Source organism: Procambarus clarkii, chromosome 12, assembly GCF_040958095.1.
Source record: "Procambarus clarkii isolate CNS0578487 chromosome 12, FALCON_Pclarkii_2.0, whole genome shotgun sequence".
NCBI lineage: Eukaryota > Metazoa > Arthropoda > Malacostraca > Decapoda > Cambaridae > Procambarus > Procambarus clarkii.
In genome coordinates this window covers 12,798,876-12,820,839 of record NC_091161.1, presented here as the reverse complement: position 1 = coordinate 12,820,839, position 21,964 = coordinate 12,798,876, and the positions used below count along the sequence as shown (strand labels likewise).

Sequence of the window (21,964 nt, the reverse complement as noted above, 5' to 3'; positions counted from 1 at the left end):
TCACTACATATTGGTACTTTCTGGTGGTCCATCACTACATATTGGTACTTTCTGGTGGTCTATCACTACATATTGGTACTTTCTGGTGGTTCATCACTACATATTGGTACTTTCTGGTGGTCCTTCACTAGATATTGGTACTTTCTGGTGGTCCATCACTACATATTGGTACTTTCTGGTGGTCCATCACTACATATTGGTACTTTCTGGTGGTCCATCACTACATATTGGTACTTTCTGGTGGTCCATCACTACATATTGGTACTTTCTGGTGGTCCATCACTACATATTGGTACTTTCTGGTGGTCTATCGCTACATATGGGTACTTTCTGGTGGTCCATCACTACATATTGGTACTTTCTGGTGGTCCTTCACTAGATATTGGTACTTTCTGGTGGTCCATCACTACATATTGGTACTTTCTGGTGGTCCATCACTACATATTGGTACTTTCTGGTGGTCCATCACTACATATTGGTACTTTCTGGTGGTCCATCACTACATATTGGTACTTTCTGGTGGTCTATCACTACATATTGGTACTTTCTGGTGGTCCATCACTACATATTGGTACTTTCTGGTGGTCCATCACTACATATTGGTACTTTCTGGTGGTCCATCACTACATATTGGTACTTTCTGGTGGTCTATCACTACATATTGGTACTTTCTGGTGGTCCATCACTACATATTGGTACTTTCTGGTGGTCCTTCACTAGATATTGGTACTTTCTGGTGGTCCATCACTACATATTGGTACTTTCTGGTGGTCCATCACTACATATTGGTACTTTCTGGTGGTCCATCACTACATATTGGTACTTTCTGGTGGTCCATCACTATATATTGGTACTTTCTGGTGGTCCATCACTACATATTGGTACTTTCTGGTGGTCCATCACTACATATTGGTACTTTCTGGTGGTCCATCACTACATATTGGTACTTTCTGGTGGTTCATCACTATATATTGGTACTTTCTGGTGGTCCATCACTATATATTGGTACTTTCTGGTGGTCCATCACTATATATTGGTACTTTCTGGTGGTCCATCACTACATATTGGTACTTTCTGGTGGTCCATCACTACATATTGGTACTTTCTGGTGGTCCATCTATTTGTATTTGGTGATCATCAACCCTTCTAATAGAACGTCGCATTTTGACGTATACTCCTAAGGGCCAAAATCGTCGTACTAGAAAGTGGAAGCGACTCGCGAAATTGACATAAATATCCCGTTTTCTGTTTTGGGTCCTCTGGCAGGTTACGACAAGGGGTAACTTTAGTATAACAGTTTCTGGACGTTGGGGGAGACCTTAGGAGGACGAGCATTACCCATACTTTCAAGACTAATATGTGACACATTTGCTTAGTATTAGCATGTTTTTTAAGGCATTTTATATCACTCGGTAAGCCACACACTAGAAGGTTAAGGGACGTTCGACATTTCGGTCCGTCCTGGACTATTCTCAAGTCGATTGGGGTCTCACAATCGACTTGAGAATGGTTCAGGACGGACCGAAACGTCGTCGTCCCTTCATTTTCTAGTGTGTGGTCTGGTCAGCATACTTCAGCCACGTTATCGTGACTCCTCGTCTGTATTAAACTGTTGTTTCCTGCAAGAAGAGGACAGGAATGCTTGAGTTGTCACGGAGATAAACTTTGTTGTAAATTTTATCTAAAGTTGCTGCTAATGTGTCAAGTGCATAATTGCAATCGGGGGTTGTATGATAAGTGTGTGTGTGTGTGTGTGTGTGTGTGTGTGTGTGTGTGTGTGTGTGTGTGTGTGTGTGTGTGTGTGAGTATGTGTGTGTGTGTGTGAGTGTGTGTGTGTGTGTGTGTGTTTGTGTGTGTTTGGCACTCAAGCATTTAGAGGAAACTACTCATTGTAACCCAAGCAGGAAATAACGAGTCAAAGAACTGAAATCACATATTAGTGACAGCGAGAAGAATTCATTTTCTTCGAATCCAATCAGGTATTATTTTCCAGCTCCACCAGACTGGCCAATCATCCCAGCTGTTTACAGAGTCCGCATCAGCTGCATTATCACCCTAAACACAGCACCGCTCCTGTGCCAGGTACGTTACGGGATCACCATAGCCCGTGCTACTTGGAACTTGTACCGAGTAGCTGAAGCTATAAGAACACCTCTTGTGCACATGTCCACCAGCTGTGCGGGAGAGCTATATTAAGATAGATAAGTTGTTGCAAAACAATGATTTTTCTTGCTTGAATCATGCCATTGATATGAATTGTGGTATGAGTATTTGAGATTGTGTATTCATTGTTAATAATGTGACCTTGTAAGTCTTTACGTCTAGAAACTGCATCTACGTTACTGTGTGGAGAGCATAGAGAGCAGTTATGTCTTGTTTTGACTTTACACAGGAAGGTATAGGAGTCGACCACTGCTGACTTCTTGTTAGTAGGTTGAGAGCCTTTCTTCTCATAGTTCATGGCAAGCCTTACCATCCTTGCTTTACACAGGAGGGTATAGGAGTCGACGACTGCTGACTCCTGTTAGTAAACTGAGAGCCCATTCTTCCCATAGCTCATAGCAAGCCTTACCATCCTTGCTTTACACAGGAGGGTATAGGAGTCGACGACTGCTGACTCCTGTTAGTAAACTGAGAGCCCATTCTTCTCATAGCTCATAGCAAGCCTTACCATCCTTGCTTTACACAGGAGGATATAGGAGTCGACCACTGCTGACTCCTGTTAGCACGGCTCATAGTTCGCCATATCCTGTTAATTTCCCTGAACCACGACCCATCATTCGGTATCCAATTAGCACCCCAACAACTACTTGGTGAACAGTTAAGAACTGGTGCCCAGTTAATCCTCCCTGGCCAGGGCTCGAACCCAAACGAAATCGCTTTCTCGGTGCATTGTAACCGTTCTACCACTACGCCACCAAGGACTAATTAGTCATTTCCCATATTTACATGTAATGTTACATAATTATATGTGCACGATACATTCAGATTCTATCAGTCATTTATTCATATTTTTTAACTGCTGTTGGAGGACCTTCTACAAGCCGCTGGCTTCCTGTCCTCGTCGAGGCCACTAGTGCTGGCGGCCCTCAGGTAAATTCAGGTTAATATTTATACAACACGTATTAATTCAGTATGATATTCTATGCTGCATATGTGTGCGTGTGTCTTATGGTTCCTAATTGTGGTGGCGCCAAGTATTTTGCTGTGTAGTGCTGTGTAGACACATGGACTCCTGTGTCCGTGCAACCCGTTCTCGCACTTTCTTACAGTCAATATTGACTTATTAAATACGTGCATATGTGACATACTAATTTATTGTGAATATTTTAGTTTACCTTGAAAAGCTTCATAGAAAACACCGACATTACCTAACCTTCTTAGTATGTTAAGATAAGCATCTTATTGCTTCGTAATTACAATTATTACTTAACCTACACCTATAATAGGTATATGTAAATACGTCAGGACCCTTGGCAGTGTCCTCTGGTCTCGTATTTACAGACCTGAGGACGCCTCAGGTCTGTAAATACGTCCGGACCTTTGGCAGGGTCCTCTGGTCTCGTATTTACAGACCTGAGGACGCCTCAGGTCTGCAAATACGTCCGGACCCTTGGCAGTGTCCCCAGGTCTCGTATTTACAGACCTGAGGGCCCTCAGGTCTGTAAATACGTCCGGACCCTTGGCAGTGTCCCCAGGTCTCGTATTTACAGACCTGAGGACGCCTCAGGTCTGTAAATACGTCCGGACCCTTGGCAGTGTCCCCAGGTCTCGTATTTACAGACCTGAGGACAGCTATGTAAGGTATCTTAGTTAGCAATGTTGGCTGGTGTCTTTGGGAGCTGTTGGCGGGAGTCTTCGGGAGCTGTTGGTGGGAGTCTTTGGGAGCTGTTGGCGGGAGTCTTCGGGAGCTGTTGGTGGGAGTCTTTGGGAGCTGTTGGAGGGAGTCTTCGGGAGCTGTTGGCGGGAGTCTTTGGGAGCTGTTGGTGGGAGTCTTTGGGAGCTGTTGGTGGGAGTCTTTGGGAGCTGTTGGAGAAAGTCTTCGGGAGCTGTTGGCGGGAGTCTTTGGGAGCTGTTGGTGGGAGTCTTTGGGAGCTGTTGGAGGGAGTCTTCGGGAGCTGTTGGTGGGAGTCTTTGGGAGCTGTTGGTGGGAGTCTTTGGGAGCTGTTGGAGGGAGTCTTCGGGAGCTGTTGGTGGGAGTCTTTGGGAGCTGTTGGCGGGAGTCTTCGGGAGCTGTTGGTGGGAGTCTTTGGGAGCTGTTGGAGGGAGTCTTCGGGAGCTGTTGGCAGAGTCTTTGGGAGCTGTTGGTGGGAGTCTTTGGGAGCTGTTGGTGGGAGTCTTTGGGAGCTGTTGGAGGGAGTCTTCGGGAGCTGTTGGCGGGAGTCTTTGGGAGCTGTTGGTGGGAGTCTTTGGGAGCTGTTGGAGGGAGTCTTCGGGAGCTGTTGGTGGGAGTCTTTGGGAGCTGTTGGAGGGAGTCTTCGGGAGCTGTTGGCGGGAGTCTTTGGGAGCTGTTGGAGGGAGTCTTCGGGAGCTGTTGGCGGGAGTCTTTGGGAGCTGTTGGTGGGAGTCTTCGGGAGCTGTTGGTGGGAGTCTTCGGGAGCTGTTGGCGGGAGTCTTTGGGAGCTGTTGGAGGGAGTCTTCGGGAGCTGTTGGCGGGAGTCTTTGGGAGCTGTTGGCGGGAGTCTTTGGGAGCTGTTGGTGGGAGTCTTTGGGAGCTGTTGGTGGGAGTCTTTGGGAGCTGTTGGTGGGAGTCTTTGGGAGCTGTTGGTGGGAGTCTTTGGGAGCTGTTGGAGGGAGTCTTTGGGAGCTGTTGGCTGGTGTCTTTGGGAGCTGTTGGAGGGAGTCTTTGGGAGCTGTTGGAGGGAGTCTTTGGGAGCTGTTGGAGGGAGTCTTTGGGAGCTGTTGGTGGGAGTCTTTGGGAGCTGTTGGTGGGAGTCTTTGGGAGCTGTTGGTGGGAGTCTTTGGGAGCTGTTGGTGGGAGTCTTTGGGAGCTGTTGGAGGGAGTCTTTGGGAGCTGTTGGCTGGTGTCTTTGGGAGCTGTTGGAGGGAGTCTTTGGGAGCTGTTGGAGGGAGTCTTTGGGAGCTGTTGGAGGGAGTCTTTGGGAGCTGTTGGTGGGAGTCTTTGGGAGCTGTTGGTGGGAGTCTTTGGGAGCTGTTGGTGGGAGTCTTTGGGAGCTGTTGGTGGGAGTCTTTGGGAGCTGTTGGAGGGAGTCTTTGGGAGCTGTTGGCTGGTGTCTTTGGGAGCTGTTGGAGGGAGTCTTTGGGAGCTGTTGGAGGGAGTCTTTGGGAGCTGTTGGCGGGAGTCTTTGGGAGCTGTTGGTGGGAGTCTTTGGGAGCTGTTGGTGGGAGTCTTTGGGAGCTGTTGGTGGGAGTCTTTGGGAGCTGTTGGTGGGAGTCTTTGGGAGCTGTTGGAGGGAGTCTTTGGGAGCTGTTGGCTGGTGTCTTTGGGAGCTGTTGGCTGGTGTCTTTGGGAGCTGTTGGAGTGAGTCTTTGGGAGCTGTTGGAGGGTGTCTTTGGGAGCTGTTGGTGGGTGTCTTTGGGAGCTGTTGGAGTGAGTCTTTGGGAGCTGTTGGTGGGAGTCTTTGGGAGCTGTTGGTGGGAGTCTTCGGGAGCTGTTGGTGGGTGTCTTTGGGAGCTGTTGGTGGGAGTCTTCGGGAGCTGTTGGTGGGAGTCTTCGGGAGCTGTTGGTGGGTGTCTTCGGGAGCTGTTGGTGGGAGTCTTCGGGAGCTGTTGGTGGGAGTCTTCGGGAGCTGTTGGTGGGAGTCTTTGGGAGCTGTTGGTGGTAGTCTTTGGGAGCTGTTGGTGGGAGTCTTCGGGAGCTGTTGGTGGGTGTCTTTGGGAGCTGTTGGTGGGAGTCTTCGGGAGCTGTTGGTGGGAGTCTTCGGGAGCTGTTGGTGGGTGTCTTCGGGAGCTGTTGGTGGGTGTCTTTGGGAGCTGTTGGTGGGAGTCTTCGGGAGCTGTTGGTGGGAGTATTTGGGAGCTGTTGGTGGGAGTCTTCGGGAGCTGTTGGTGGGTGTCTTTGGGAGCTGTTGGTGGGAGTCTTTGGGAGCTGTTGGTGGGAGTCTTTGGGAGCTGTTGGTGGGAGTCTTTGGGAGCTGTTGGTGGGAGTCTTTGGGAGCTGTTGGAGTGAGTATTTGGGAGCTGTTGGCTGGTGTCTTTGGGAGCTGTTGGTGGGAGTCTTTGGGAGCTGTTGGTGGGAGTCTTTGGGAGCTGTTGGTGGGAGTCTTTGGGAGCTGTTGGAGGGAGTATTTGGGAGCTGTTGGTGGGAGTCTTCGGGAGCTGTTGGTGGGAGTATTTGGGAGCTGTTGGTGGGAGTCTTCGGGAGCTGTTGGTGGGTGTCTTTGGGAGCTGTTGGTGGGAGTCTTTGGGAGCTGTTGGTGGGAGTCTTTGGGAGCTGTTGGTGGGAGTCTTTGGGAGCTGTTGGTGGGAGTCTTTGGGAGCTGTTGGAGTGAGTATTTGGGAGCTGTTGGCTGGTGTCTTTGGGAGCTGTTGGTGGGAGTCTTTGGGAGCTGTTGGTGGGAGTCTTTGGGAGCTGTTGGTGGGAGTCTTTGGGAGCTGTTGGTGGGAGTCTTTGGGAGCTGTTGGTGGGTGTCTTTGGGAGCTGTTGGTGGGAGTATTTGGGAGCTGTTGGTGGGAGTCTTCGGGAGCTGTTGGTGGGAGTCTTCGGGAGCTGTTGGTGGGTGTCTTTGGGAGCTGTTGGTGGGAGTCTTTGGGAGCTGTTGGTGGGAGTCTTTGGGAGCTGTTGGTGGGAGTATTTGGGAGCTGTTGGTGGGAGTATTTGGGAGCTGTTGGTGGGAGTATTTGGGAGCTGTTGGTGGGAGTCTTTGGGAGCTGTTGGTGGGAGTATTTGGGAGCTGTTGGTGGGAGTCTTTGGGAGCTGTTGGTGGGAGTCTTTGGGAGCTGTTGGTGGGAGTCTTTGGGAGCTGTTGGTGGGTGTCTTTGGGAGCTGTTGGTGGGAGTCTTCGGGAGCTGTTGGTGGGTGTCTTTGGGAGCTGTTGGTGGGAGTCTTCGGGAGCTGTTGGTGGGTGTCTTTGGGAGCTGTTGGTGGGAGTCTTTGGGAGCTGTTGGTGGGAGTCTTTGGGAGCTGTTGGCGGGAGTCTTTGGGAGCTGTTGGTGGGTGTCTTTGGGAGCTGTTGGTGGGAGTCTTCGGGAGCTGTTGGTGGGAGTCTTTGGGAGCTGTTGGTGGGAGTCTTCGGGAGCTGTTGGTGGGAGTCTTCAGACGCTGTTGGCGGAAGTCTTGGGCCGCTGTTGACGGAAGTCTTGGGCCGCTGTTGGCAGAAGTCTTGGGCCGCTGTTGACGGCAGTCTTGGGCCGCTGTTGACGGCAGTCTTGGGCCGCTGTTGACGGAAGTCTTGGGCCGCTGTTGACGGAAGTCTTGGGCCGCTGTTGGCGGAAGTCTTGGGCCGCTGTTGACGGAAGTCTTGGGCCGCTGTTGGCGGAAGTCTTGGGCCGCTGTTGCCGGCAGTCTTGGGCCGCTGTTGACGGCAGTCTTGGGCCGCTGTTGGCGGAAGTCTTGGGCCGCTGTTGCCGGCAGTCCTGTGACGCTGTTGACTACGTGAAAGGAAAACTCAATTGAACCAAACACTGAGACGACCATCCGGGTCCTCCGGAGCGCACAAGTATTCAGACAGTGTGGACGGCCCGCTAAATATAGTGAACTCCAACACCGTGTTATTGCTACATATCTTTCCTGGACTCGAGAGGTCGCGGTGTTCTCTTCATGTTATGTGTTCTGTCGATGTGTTCTTGGCAGAAGGTGCAACTTTGAAACGTTTTCTGATAAGTTGATTGAGTTACAGCTCTTTATACATGGTATGGACAGCCATATTAAGACTGTTGTATACATGGTGTAGGTAGTTATAATAAGGCATCAGTATACATGGTATGGGACAGAAACATTACATCAGTATACATACTTGGACAGAAACATTACACCAGTATACATATTTGAACAGAAACATTACACCAGTATACATATTTGGACAGAAACATTACACCAGTATACATATTTGAACAGAAACATTACACCAGTATACATATTTGAACAGAAACATTACACCAGTATACATATTTGGACAGAAACATTTCATCAGTATACATATTTCGACAAGAACATCATGACATCAGTATACATGGTATGAGACATACACATAAATTCTATAGCATTATCCTGCTGATATCTAGGACCTCTATAATTATTGCCATGGCTCAAATCCCTATATTCTTTTGTCTAAAACTCCAATTTATCAATGTTTCTACTTCTTAGAAGCCTATCTAAATCATATTCTTGGTATCTTGTGTCTTTCTCTAAATATATTTACCTCTCAATTTTCGTATCGTTAGCAAATTTGTAAACATCGCTGTTCAATCCTGAATATGAATCGTTTATAAATATATATATATATTAAACAAGAGAGGAGTCAGGAGAGAGCCTTGGAGCACTCCACAAAGGTTTCCTACTCAGGATTAACTCTGTCTATGCTAACTATCTAATGTCTTGGAAACAATTAAGCCCTAATCCAGGATAATCCATCCAATACCCCGTGCCTCTAACGTAGCAATGAGTTTCTCAAAGATTTGCTAAACTGATGATGTAAAATGTCGCATTTCAAGCCGTTGTGAACTGCTAGAATTATTCCAGAAAACCACAGACTAGAAAGTGAAGGGACGACGACGTTTCGGTCCTTCCTGGATCATTCTCAATCGACTTGAGAATGGTCCAGGACGGACCGAATCGTCGTCGTCCCTTCACCTTCTAGTGTGTGGTCTGGTCAACATACTTTAGGCACGTTATTGTGACTCCTCGCCTGCACGAGGTGGATAGGAGATACAGTGGATGACTGTAGCACAGTGGAGGTGGCTCTCTGTAACATTACACAGTCTGTAAGACGTAGGGTACAAACGGGAGTCGAGTGTGTGTGTTTGAATCTGCTATGTCGATGCTTGTTCCTTTTTTCCACCGCTGAAGACATTCATGAGACGTCATGGGTGCTAATCCAAGATATGAGGTTACCTATCCAAGACCCGAGATTACCTATCCAAGACCCGAAATCGCCTATCCAAGACCGGAAATCACCTATCCAAGACTCGAAATCACCTATCCAAGGCTCGAGATCACCTATCCAAGACCCGAAATCACCTATCCAAGACCCGAGATCACCTATCCAAGACCCGAAATCACCTATCCAAGACCCGAGATCACTTATCCAAGACCCGAAATCGCCTATCCAAGACCGGAAATCACCTATCCAAGACTCGAAATCACCTATCCAAGACCCGAGATCACCTATCCAAGACCCGAAATCACCTATGCAAGACCCGAAATCACCTATCCAAGACCCGAGATCACCTATCCAAGACCCGAAATCACCTATCCAAGGCCCGAAATCACCTATCCAGGTCCTGAGGACATTTATCCAAGGTCGAAGCTAAGTGCAGGTGATTCTCTAACCAGTTAGAGGATAGACCCTGAGGAGAGTTTAGCTTGCTCAATGGACGTATACATATCCATGTTTAATGTATTCCTCATGTTGTAACCTTTCAGGTGTGGATCCCATACATGAATCTTGCATGTAAGGTCGTTTTAAGACCAAAATGGCGTAGTTTGTAAGTAAACAATCAATGAATCCTAATTGATTAGTGATTACCAAAGTATAATCACCTAGTTGTGCTAGCAGGGGTTGAGCTCTGGCTCTTTGGTCCCGCCTCTCAACTGTCAATCAAGTGATTTCTCTCTCCCCCACACACATACATACACCCCCAGGAAGCAGCCCGTAGCAGCTGTCTAACTCCCAGGTACCTATTTACTGCTAGGTGAACAAGGGTATCAGGGGTGAAAGGTACTCTGCCCATTTGTTTCCGCCGGGGATCGAACCCAGACCCTCAGGATTACGAATACCGAGCGCTGTCCACTCAGCCATCAGGCCCCTAATTGTGTGCTTGTTATTGTGTTCTTCAATAATGATCAAACTTAACTGTATCAAGATTTTTTAATTGATTTATAAACTTCATTATTCAGATATATGTAATGTTTCTTTTAATGATGATATGAACTTTTAACTTCATCATTTTAACATTGTTTTATGATGACTTATGATGAATATACTGACACATACACATTATGTATGACGTTACACATACATAAAGCATTTATTATGCCAATGATACATAAGGTATGTATATTGCTAGACAGGAAAGACGTGTATTATGTTCAGGACGATAAATATACATAATATAACATATACACGAGGTATGCATACTGTCACACACACATAAGCTATGTATACTGCTGTCATACACACGAGGTATGTATACTGTCACACACACATAAGCTATGTATACTGCTGTCATACACACGAGATGTATTCTGTCACACACACATAAGCTATGTATACTGCTGTCATACACACGAGATGTATTCTGTCACACACACATAAGCTATGTATACTGCTGTCATACACACGAGATGTATTCTGTCACACACACATAAGCTATGTATACTGCTGTCATACACACGAGGTATGTATACTGTCACACACATAAGCTATGTATACTGCTGTCATACACACGAGGTATGTATAACGCAAAACACTCTAGAACATTTTATTTATTTATCCAATAAATCCAGATTTATTTTGGAAATTAAATCATATATTTATATCAGAACAAGAGTCTATAAGAAAATATGAGAGAATTTTAATAATATTTCATTAATAGAGTTGAATTAATTGTAGCATTATATGTATTGTAACGTTAATTGACGTTACAATTGTACCATAAATTAATAACATTACACTAGAGTCAAACTCCACTACTCAAAGATAAAGGTTGGGGCAGCTGTTAGAAAAGATAAACAAACTCTTGGAATAATCAAGCTTATCTTTGACTTTAACCCTTAAACTGCGCATCACGTCATATGAAGTGTTGAGTAACTTGCTATAAATTGCGCATCACAACACATGATATGTTAAGGAAAGGAAGATAGGGATTCAATTGTATAATTCTCTGGTGCGGCCCATTTGGGTTACTGTATCCCAGCATGGAGACTTCATCTTCAGGAGAACACAGCTGTTCTGGTGAAAGTGCAATACCGGACAATAAAAATCATTCCAGAGCTAAGTCAACTCTCGTATCAGGAACGGTTGAGAGCCACAGGGCTAACAATAACAAACCAGACATGATAAGGCTGATCTCATCGAAAAACCTCTAAAATATCGAACGATATGGAGAATACTGACCCGGACAGACTCTCCAAAAGGTCAGATGTAACACAAATAAGGAGCAACAGTGTCAAGCTCAACAAGCCACAATGTATGACAGAGATGCTTTTTAACCCACAGTGTTATTAACCTATAGAACCGCCTACCCGCCGAAGCCGTAAATGCCAAAAACGTCTCCATTTTAAGGTAGAGTCGGATAAAATCAAGGCAAATAGGGGGGACCTTCGACAAGCCACCGGCTTCCTGTCCTCGTCGAGGCCACTAAAATTAGTGGCCATCAGGTAAATCAGGCATTTTGAAGTTTTTAAATGTAAGTCTTATGTGTATTTGGGGCAGTTATGTATGTACTTACTTACGAGAAGGTATATATGTACTCATTTGGAGCAGTCACATATGTGTCTATAGCAGTTGGATAGACTTACTAGTATCACCGCATATGTACTTCCCTGCAGAAGTCACATATGAACTGACTAGGATCATCACATATGCACTTAGAGCTGTCACATGTGTTCATACAAAGAGCAGTCACATATGACATTCATCACTTGTGTTTGAGAAAGCAGCCAAAGACGTCAGGCATATCTGTCCCACCCTTCTGGTATTGAGGAGTCTCCCTTCAATGTCAAGAGTTTTCTCAGTGCATGAAACGTTTTCTATGATCGAACTCGTGTCTAAGTTTTCTTTCTTAATTAAAAGTTATTTGGGTAACCTTTCTAAACGCCAAAGTCTAATGACCACTGCACAAGATGGCTGACTGACCAATTAGCAGGTATACTTTAAAACTGATCTTGGATTAGTTGTTTAGGCTCTTTTGTCGATAATTTGTGTTTGAATTACGTGGAAGCATTTACACAGTTGTATAAATTATACAGTCTGGTGTTGTATAGCTGTATAAACTGCCAATGCTAGAACCTTCTAGATTAACCGATGATTGACTTACATGTTTTGAATACATAGGTAAGAACATACATAGTTAAATGTATTTATATTAACATCACCGAAATTAAATTAGGTCAAATCAAAGCTTAAAATTTGTATACTGTTTACTGTACACATGGGAAATATGACAGTATTACTATACAAATATTTAAACACAATAGAATGTCTTAGAGAGTAACAAAGATAGTTTTATATATTAATTATATTGTAATATGATGCAAGGATCAGTTAGAAAGAAGAGCTTACACAGCCCCAAGTCTGCCGAAGAATGGTGCCAAGTTCTTCCTCCTGCAGTGGGCACCTTTGGAACACCTCAGCGCATGTAGCATGTTCCTTGGCGTCGTTAGCCACAGTCGCCTTTAGGAAAGAGGTGTAATAGGAGCGCATAATCTCAGGACTGTCTGAGAACAATTCAAGAAAAGCATTTTCTTCGCGAGAGAGATCATTTGGCTGCTTGTCGTGCAGGAGACATAGGAGCTTCAAGGCACAGCCGCCGGGGTCCAGATGGGAACCAGCAGACACCAGTAATGTCTGTAATTGATCCATCTCCTCCGGATCCATCTTGATGGATCGCTGAAGGCGGCGTTGTAAGAACGGGTCTTGGATTCTTCCTAAGGCGCCAGTAGGGGGCGGGGGCGCCAAGAACAATCCTTGAGACTCAAAATTGGCTAAATTTTCTGCTTGTAATTGATCATTATATATTTTTTTAGCGATTGCCAATCCCACAGAAGCCTGTAAAGAGATAAGCGAATATATAAGACATTATTATGTAACAAAGTGTGTATATTGGAAGCAGTATAGTGAACATTGGCGGTATACGAACATATCTTAGTTTCATTCAGAAATAATTAGGCTTCTAATATTTTGAAAGCTCAAAATCCATAAACAAATTAAATTTAAACTGCAGTATAATTTGTTTCTACTAATTCAGCGTTTCAAACTACCATTTGCAGTTTTAGCCTCGTTAAAACTATAGTTTCGTCTTTGGGTCCGCGTTTGTTGACATTTTGCTGACGGTTGGAAAATTTTTGGAGCAAATTTCATTTTAAATGCAATATAATATATTTCTATTAATATTAGGCTTAAATAAATATTAGGCTTCCCTGACAAGTTTTTCTTGTTTATGGTTTCGGGAGCCGAGCGGACAGCACACTAGACTTGTGATCCTGTGGTCCCGGGTTCGATCCCGGGCGAGAAACAATGGGCAGAGTTTCTTTCACCCTGATGTCCCCTGTTACCTAACAGTAAAATAGGTACCTGGGTGTTAGTTAGCTGTCACGGGCTGCTTCCTGGGGGTGGAGGCCTGGTTCTATATATCACTGGGGGGTTCTATAGAACACTGGGGGTTCTATAGAACACTGGGGGGTTTTATAGAACACTGGGGGGTTCTATAGAACACTGGGGGGTTCTATAGATCACTGGGGGGTTCTATAGATCACTGGGGGGTTCTATAGATCACTGGGGGGTTTTATAGAACACTGGGGGGTTCTATAGATCACTGGGGGGTTCTATAGATCACTGGGGGTTCTATAGAACACTGGGGGGTTCTATAGAACACTGGGGGTTCTATAGAACACTGGGGGGTTCTATAGAACACTGGGGGGTTCTATAGAACACTGGGGGGTTCTATAGAACACTGGGGGGTTCTATAGAACACTGGGGGTTCTATAGAACACTGGGGGGTTTTATAGAACACTGGGGGGTTCTATAGAACACTGGGGGGTTCTATAGAACACTGGGGGGTTCTATAGATCACTGGGGGTTCTATAGAACACTGGGGGGTTCTATAGATCACTGGGGGTTCTATAGAACACTGGGGGGTTCTATAGAACACTGGGGGGTTCTATAGAACACTGGGGGGTTCTATAGAACACTGGGGGGTTCTATAGAACACTGGGGGGTTCTATAGATCACTGGGGGGTTCTATAGATCACTGGGGGTTCTATAGAACACTGGGGGGTTCTATAGAACACTGGGGGGTTCTATAGAACACTGGGGGGTTCTATAGAACACTGGGGGGTTCTATAGAACACTGGGGGGTTCTATAGAACACTGGGGGGTTCTATAGAACACTGGGGGTTCTATAGAACACTGGGGGGTTCTATAGAACACTGGGGGTTCTATAGAACACTGGGGGGTTCTATAGAAGACTGGGGGGTTCTATTGAACACTGGGGGGTTCTATAGAACACTGGGGGTTCTATAGAACACTGGGGGGTTCTATAGAACACTGGGGGTTCTATAGAACACTGGGGGTTCTATAGAACACTGAAGTTCTGCAGAACAATAAAGTTTTGCAACAAATTTGTCAAAAATTGTGAGAACGTACAACTTGCCACCAATTTTGTTACTGAATAAAGAAAAGTGAATCAGGTTTTAACCTAATCAATTACTACATCAATAAAGCACTTTGAAAGCTTTGCTTAATTACATAATCACTTGATACCCTGGAAACACAAACCGAAACTGTCTCCTTATTTTCCGCTTGTTACAACTTGTAATGAAGTTGTTACATCTTGGCTTAACGTGTTTATGACGTATTAGAACGTTGTTACAACTTATTGGTTGTTATAACTGGTTAGGTGGTGTTAACACTTGTTCGAACGTTGTACCAACGTCGTAGTTTCGGTGTGTTTGGCGGGTAGTTACTGTTTAATGAATTAACTGTTTAACCAGCTCGAGTTTGACTTAAGTGAAAGATTGTCGAGGAGCGGAGTCGTTAGCAAAAACAGGGGGTACAATATTAATTTATTTTTCCGTAAATACTCTTTATTAATGCCTAATCAATTCCTTTCTGGCTCTCCCTTTAAGGAAGGTACGGAAGGGATACACACAGTACACAAGACTATTCGCCAACGGATATGGAAAGCTACCTAACTGAATTAACTTAACCTAACCTAACCCAACCCAGCCGAGTGAAATCCAGTCTAGCCTAAACTAATACAGCCTAGCACAGTAATATGCTCGGGTTTAAAAAATAGAAATCGAGCTTCCTGCTTTCAGTCGACTTGTAAACAGAGACCTGTGACTCTGCGCGGTTAGTATTCAAATTCAAATTCAAATTCAAATGAATGTTTAAATAACGTAGTAGTATTAATTGTGGGACAGGAGTTATAAACAATTACAATATATATATATACACACTGCTTCTTTGTGTCTAGTAAGCCTGATGTTAAGTTAAAATATTTATTTTTTATTTTATTAACTACTTAGCAAATGAAAATAGGGAATAATACGCCTGCAATATTTTATTCAAATGTATGAGGGCTGCAATTAAGGGCAGCTAAAGTGCCTAATGATCCTGTAATCCCCCGGCCAACTTAGTTGCCCGCAAACTTTGATGAAACTATAATGTTTAAAATAATGTCTACAGATGTGAACAAATCACTAAATTTATAATATTTCTCCTTTTCCATTCACAGGTAGATGGTATATACAGCAGAAACATCCATGAAAGGTGTATGGCCTTAGATGAAGCATTTGACATGAAAGTGAAAGGTGTATGACCTTAGATGAGGCATTTGACATGAAAGGGAAAGGTGTATGACCTTAGATGAGGCATTTGACATGAAAGGGAAAGGTGTATGACCTTAGATGAAGCATTTGACATGAAAGGGAAAGGTGTATGACCTTAGATGAAGCATTTGACATCCATGAAAGTAAAAGGTGTATGACCTTAGATGAGACATTTGACATGAAAGTGAAAGGTGTATGACCTTAGATGAGGCATTTGACATCCATGAAAGAGAAAGGTGTATGACCTTAGATGAAGCATTTGAAATCCATGAAAGCGAAAGGTGTATGACCTTAGATGAAGCATTTGACATCCATAAAAGCGAAAGGTGTATGACCTTAGACAAGTCTTACCGTAGAAATAATCCACATATAACCCACGAAGCCGCCAGCCACTCCGCTACCAGGGGCCACTAAGCACTCAGTGGTCGCTAGCACGCCCAACACCACCACGCCCACGCCCACGCCCACACGCATCTGAAACAAGGTTTAAGAGCCGTTATCTTCCAAGGTCGAGATGATGGTGGGGGTAAGTGTGAAATCTAGTGCTTCTATATATATATATATATATATATATATATATATATATATATATATATATATATATATATATATATATATATATATATATATATATATATAGAGGGGGGTATTACCTCTGGTGCAATTATAAGAGCCGGGCGGCCGAGCGGACAGCACGCTGGACTTGTGATCCTGTGGTCCCGGGTTCGATCCCAGCCGCCGGGGAGAAACAATGGGCAGAGTTTCTTTCACCCTATGCCCCTGTTACCTAGCAGTAAAATAGGTACCTGGGTGTTAGTCAGCTGTCACGGGGTGCTTCCTGGGGGTGGAGGCCTGGTCGAGGACGGGGCCGCGGGGACACTAAAAAGCCCCGAAATCATCTCAAGATAACCTCAAGATAACCCACAGCCTCAGAGAAGAGAACACAGAGCATTCAGGGAAAAACTTGCCATTTAACTCTGAATACGTAAGTGTGTTCGCTTCTACCCCCCCCCCCCTTTTTATGGTGTATACTTTATTATGCAAGATTATACAGGTACATATCTGGTATGTAATCTGATATCTGGTATATCTTACCATATATATATATATATTATATCACTCGAAAACTGACCACAGAACCCTAGTCCGTTATTCTACCAACTGGATTACAAGCAGTAACAATAAGAATGGCTCTGAGAGGTACCCTGCCCAACCACTTGGGTTGGACGGTAGAGCGACGGTCTCGCTTCATGCAGGTCGGCGTTCAATCCCCCGAGACCGTCCACAAGTGGTTGGGCACCATTCCTTTCCACCCGTCCCAGTAAAGTACGAGATAGCAGCATGATAACACAACCTAAGAAATTGAATCACCTCATCTCTAACCTTTAATGACCTCAAGGACATTGTACCTAATAACACCAGAACTTAAAAGATATGATAGATGAATATTGATTTGGAATTTCTGAAAATATACAAAAAATTGGACAAAGTTGAGATATGATCACCACGTGTAAGATATCGAGGGAACTGGAAAATATTGATGAGATGTTCTTCCAACTCACCGTACCTAGAACCAGGGAAGAGATTGTGGTAGAGATGGAATATATGCACAAGAGTGTGATGTGAGCCAATACTATCAGTGGTTTCAACACTGAATGTTGCGCTGCTTGTAAAGTAGTTGGTTATTAACATACTTCTCCTGTAACTATATTAGGCAATTGCAGGCATCCCAGGGCATGCACGCGCGCGCGCACACACACACACACACACACACACACACACACACACACACACACACACACACACACACACACACACACACATACACTATCATATTGTAGATATGACAGAGCCCAATAGGCTCAGGAACCTGTACACCAGTTGATTGACGGTTGAGAGGCGGGACCAAAGAGCCAGAGCTCAACCCCCGCAAGCACAACTAGGTGAGTACACACACACACACACACACACACACACACACACACACACACACACACACACACACACACATACACACACACACACACACACACACACACACACACACACACACACACACACACACACACACCTTGGCGATGGGTAATGTGAATTGTTTCCTGGGTAGGGTAATTAGTGGGATTAAGTGGACCTTGACAATGATCACGTGCAGGCTTCCTGTCCCGCTGACATTTGGAATGAGTATCCTTGACTGTATTATCCCCTGACAGGAACAGACTCGCTGGTTGAGGCTAATACCTTAATGGCATAACACTATGCTCTGACTGGCTAGTACAACGAACGCATTAATGACAAATAGCACCTTGGGGGACACGATACCATTAACTAAAAGGCGGGGCCCATGAGCTTGACCTCGCTTCCTATGTACAGACGGGGAGAGAGAAACATTAATACACCTGACTTATCCTCACTATAACACTAACACTAGTCAACACACCTGGTCTATCCTCGCCTCAACACTGACATGTCAACACAACTAATCTATCCTCACCTCAACAAAGATATGCAACTGCAGGAGACAATATTACAAAAAGATATGAACTGGTAAACATCCCATTTAGCAATCAGAACATATTACAAAATCACTTTGCACTGAAGGGTTAATGGCCCAAGGTACTTTGACACATTCCAGGCAGGCCGAGTGAACCCTTCCCTTACCGTGTGTGACAGGTCAGAAGAGCGGTCTACTGGAAGACGGAATCCTGGAAGACGGAATACTGGAAGACGGAATACTGGCAGACGGAATACTGGAAGACGGAATACTGGAAGACGGAATACTGGAAGACGGAATATTGGACGACGGAATACCGGAAGACGGAATACCGGAAGACGGAATACTGGAAGACGGTATACCGGAAGACGGAATACCGGAAGACGGAATACTGGAAGACGGAATACTGGAAGACGGAATACTGGAAGACGGAATACCGGAAGACGGAATACTGGAAGACGGAATACCGGAAGACGGAATACCAGAAGACGGAATACTGGAAGACGGAATGCCGGAAGACGGAATGCCGGAAGACGGAATGCCGGAAGACGGAATACCGGAAGACGAAATACTGGAAGACGGAATACCAGAAGACAGAATACTGGAAGACGGAATACCGGAAGACGGAATACCGGAAGACGGAATACCGGAAGACGGAATACCGGAAGACGGAATACCGGAAGACGGAATACCGGAAGATGGAATACCGGAAGACGGAATACTGGAAGACGGAATACTGGAAGACGGAATACCGGAAAACGGGAACTTGGGAGATGCACACAGGACCTGGGCACTAGCGGACGGAATCTTATGATCCACACACAAGAACTGAGCACTGGGAGATGTTTCAGACGAGGACCTCAGCGTCGAAGCCGGCTGGACGGGGAGCAAGAGTGCTGTACCGGAGGGAAGACCTCCTATAAGTTACTCCGGGCGCTTCTTACGGAGGTGTGAGAGCTGGCCCCGAGGCGTCGAGGAGCCAGACTGGGGGTTCATGTGTACAAGTGGGTGACCCACAGCACCAAGAAGCAGGGAAAGCTGTCAAGCCGCTCTCCCTTCCGCTTCAGGAAAGCAGGAGGACGCAACGTCAGCGTCCTCAACTCCGTCCAAACTCCCATGCAATAAATCCACAAGGGCCGTGACGAGGATTCGAACCTACGTCCGAGAGCATCCCAGATGATGCCTTAATCGACTGAGCTACAAATTGGGTGATTTCTGCGCGTAATCCCATGGGCCGTGACGAGGATTCGAACCTACGTCCGAGAGCATCCCAGATGATGCCTTAATCGACTGAGCTACAAATTGGGTGATTTCTGCGTGTAATCCCATGGGCCGTGACGAGGATTCGAACCTACGTCCGAGAGCATCCCAGACGCTGCCTTAATCGACTGAGCTACGAATTGGGTGATTTCTGCGCGTAATCCCATGTAATACACTGAATCATAGACCATTCGACGTCAGGATAATATACAATAACGCCTGGATAATACAGCGACGTCAGGATTATACAACGACGAAGTTTCTAAATTGAAAGTGCCACGAAGTCTGTGTTCCATTTGGAGTGAGGGTGACATCACACATCGTTCACAATCTTGAGGTTATCTTGAGATGATTTCGGGGCTTTAGTGTCCCCGAGGCCTGGTCGTCGACCAGGCCTCCACCCCCAAGGAAGCAGCCCGTGACAGCTGACTAACACCCAGGTACCTATTTTACTGCTAAGTAACAGGGGCATAGAGTGAAAGAAACTCTGCCCATTGTTTCTCGCCGGCGCCTGGGATCGAACCCAGGACCACAGGATCACAAGTCCAGCGTGCTGTCCGCTCGGTCGACCGGCTCCTGGTCGGTCGACCGACCAGGAACCGGTCAAGAACACTTTAGCAAGATGAAGGCTTAGAAAACCCACCACTTGTTTACCATGATTCAGGGGCCAGATTCACGAAGTAGTTACGCAAGCACTTACGAACCTGGGGCCAGATTCACGAAGCAGTTACGCAAGCACTTACGCACCTGGGGCCAGATTCACGAAGCAGTTACGCAAGCACTTACGAACCTGGGGCCAGATTCACGAAGCAGTTACGCAAGCACTTACGAACCTGGGGCCAGATTCACGAAGCAGTTACGCAAACACTTACGAACCTGGGGCCAGATTCACGAAGCAGTTACGCAAGCACTTACGCACCTGGGGCCAGATTCACGAAGCAGTTACGCAAGCACTTACGAACCTGGGGCCAGATTCACGAAGCAGTTACGCAAACACTTACGAACCTGGGGCCAGATTCACGAAGCAGTTACGCAAGCACTTACGCACCTGGGGCCAGATTCACGAAGCAGTTACGCAAGCACTTACGCACCTGGGGCCAGATTCACGAAGCAGTTACGCAAGCACTTACGAACCTGGGGCCAGATTCACGAAGTAGTTACGCAAACACTTACGAACCTGGGGCCAGATTCACGAAGCAGTTACGCAAACACTTACGAACCTGGGGCCAGATTCACGAAGCAGTTACGCAAGCACTTACGAACCTGGGGCCAGATTCACGAAGCAGTTACGCAGGCACTTACGAACCTGGGGCCAGATTCACGAAGCAGTTACGCAAGCACTTACGAACCTGGGGCCAGATTCACGAAGCAGTTACGCAAGCACTTACGAACCTGGGGCCAGATTCACGAAGTAGTTACGCAAGCACTTACGAACCTGGGGCCAGATTCACGAAGTAGTTACGCAAGCACTTACGAACCTGGGGCCAGATTCACGAAGCAGTTACGCAAGCACTTACGAACCTGGGGCCAGATTCACGAAGCAGTTACGCAAGCACTTACGAACCTGGGGCCAGTGTAACAAACTAGGCTGTTGTAAGAATTATCCAGAGTGGTTTATCGACAAAAGAGAATGGGAAGCTGAGCCCGCATGGTGACCTGACCCCCAGGGGAATTCGCGGTGGAAATAACCGACGCTTTGTTCATAGCTGCGTATAATGAACCATCCTATAGTATTCAGTAATTTAGAGAAAATTAGCCTTTATTCATTTTGCATTAAAATTGTATTGTATAATAGTACTGGGTACAATATCAAGAGTATTCTAATTATTGAGTTTAAGTCACCATCAGTGACGTCACGAATCAGATCTAACTTGTAAAGCGGAGTGACCGGCGGTCATAGGTCATCAGGGGTTGACAGGTCTACTATTTCTCAAAGTTTTAATAACCATTTTTGTGATCGGGAACAGCTCTGCCGTTAGATGTTTGTAATTTAATTCAGTAAAATAATTCAACCAGTCTGGATCAATTAAGTACAACAGAGGTTAATTGTTATAACTTAAACCTGGCTAGTAACTTGGTAAAACTTTGACTAGGCGGAAGGATACAATGTTCTAGTCTGGGCTAGGCCAGACGAGGACAAGTCAGTGTGGAAACGGGAGCAGCGGGGATAAGATGCCAACCATCTTACCTCTCCCCAAGACCAGCCCAACATCTAGAGCTGGTCGCCCAAGGTATAGTTGCTATTGTTAATTATAGGGATAGTCTTCTCATTTGCCACTCAGGTCAAGTAGGGAGTGTTAAAGTGATAGGGAGTGAACATATTTAGATTTTGTTTTAGTTTTCTTTTAATAAATTAAATTTGTTAATATTTTGCATTTCATTATTTCCATGTGTTTTATGTGTAAACTTGTCCTGGTCACGTGGTCCACACGAGGTAAAGTTGTATTGGGCGCCGATTCTAACATCGAATCGGAATTATCATTACCGTGTAATTTATTCCACACTCAAGGTCATCGTATATAGTGGGGATCAAGCCCCTA

At 45.7% G+C, this 21,964-nt stretch overlaps 2 protein-coding genes across 2 annotated transcripts; one reads left to right on the top strand and one right to left on the bottom strand.

Moving 5' to 3' along the window:
* Positions 1–3,568: 3,568 nt before the first annotated feature.
* LOC123772954 (proteoglycan 4-like) lies at positions 3,569–7,597 on the bottom strand. The gene has a single exon (XM_045766389.2). The coding sequence runs from the start codon at positions 7,595–7,597 to the stop codon at positions 3,569–3,571; it is 4,029 nt and encodes a 1,342-aa protein (XP_045622345.1).
* Positions 7,598–8,984: 1,387 nt separating this feature from the next.
* LOC138363949 (cuticle protein 16.5-like) lies at positions 8,985–9,458 on the top strand. The gene has a single exon (XM_069323402.1). It carries the CDS (start codon positions 8,985–8,987, stop codon positions 9,456–9,458), a length of 474 nt encoding a protein of 157 aa, XP_069179503.1.
* Positions 9,459–21,964: the final 12,506 nt, after the last annotated feature.

Coding starts and splice junctions, on each gene's coding strand:
- LOC123772954 (XM_045766389.2), bottom strand. CDS start 7,597: ATGGTCGTCTCAGTGTTTGGTTCAATTGAGTTTTCCTTTCACGTAGTC.
- LOC138363949 (XM_069323402.1), top strand. CDS start 8,985: ATGGGTGCTAATCCAAGATATGAGGTTACCTATCCAAGACCCGAGATT.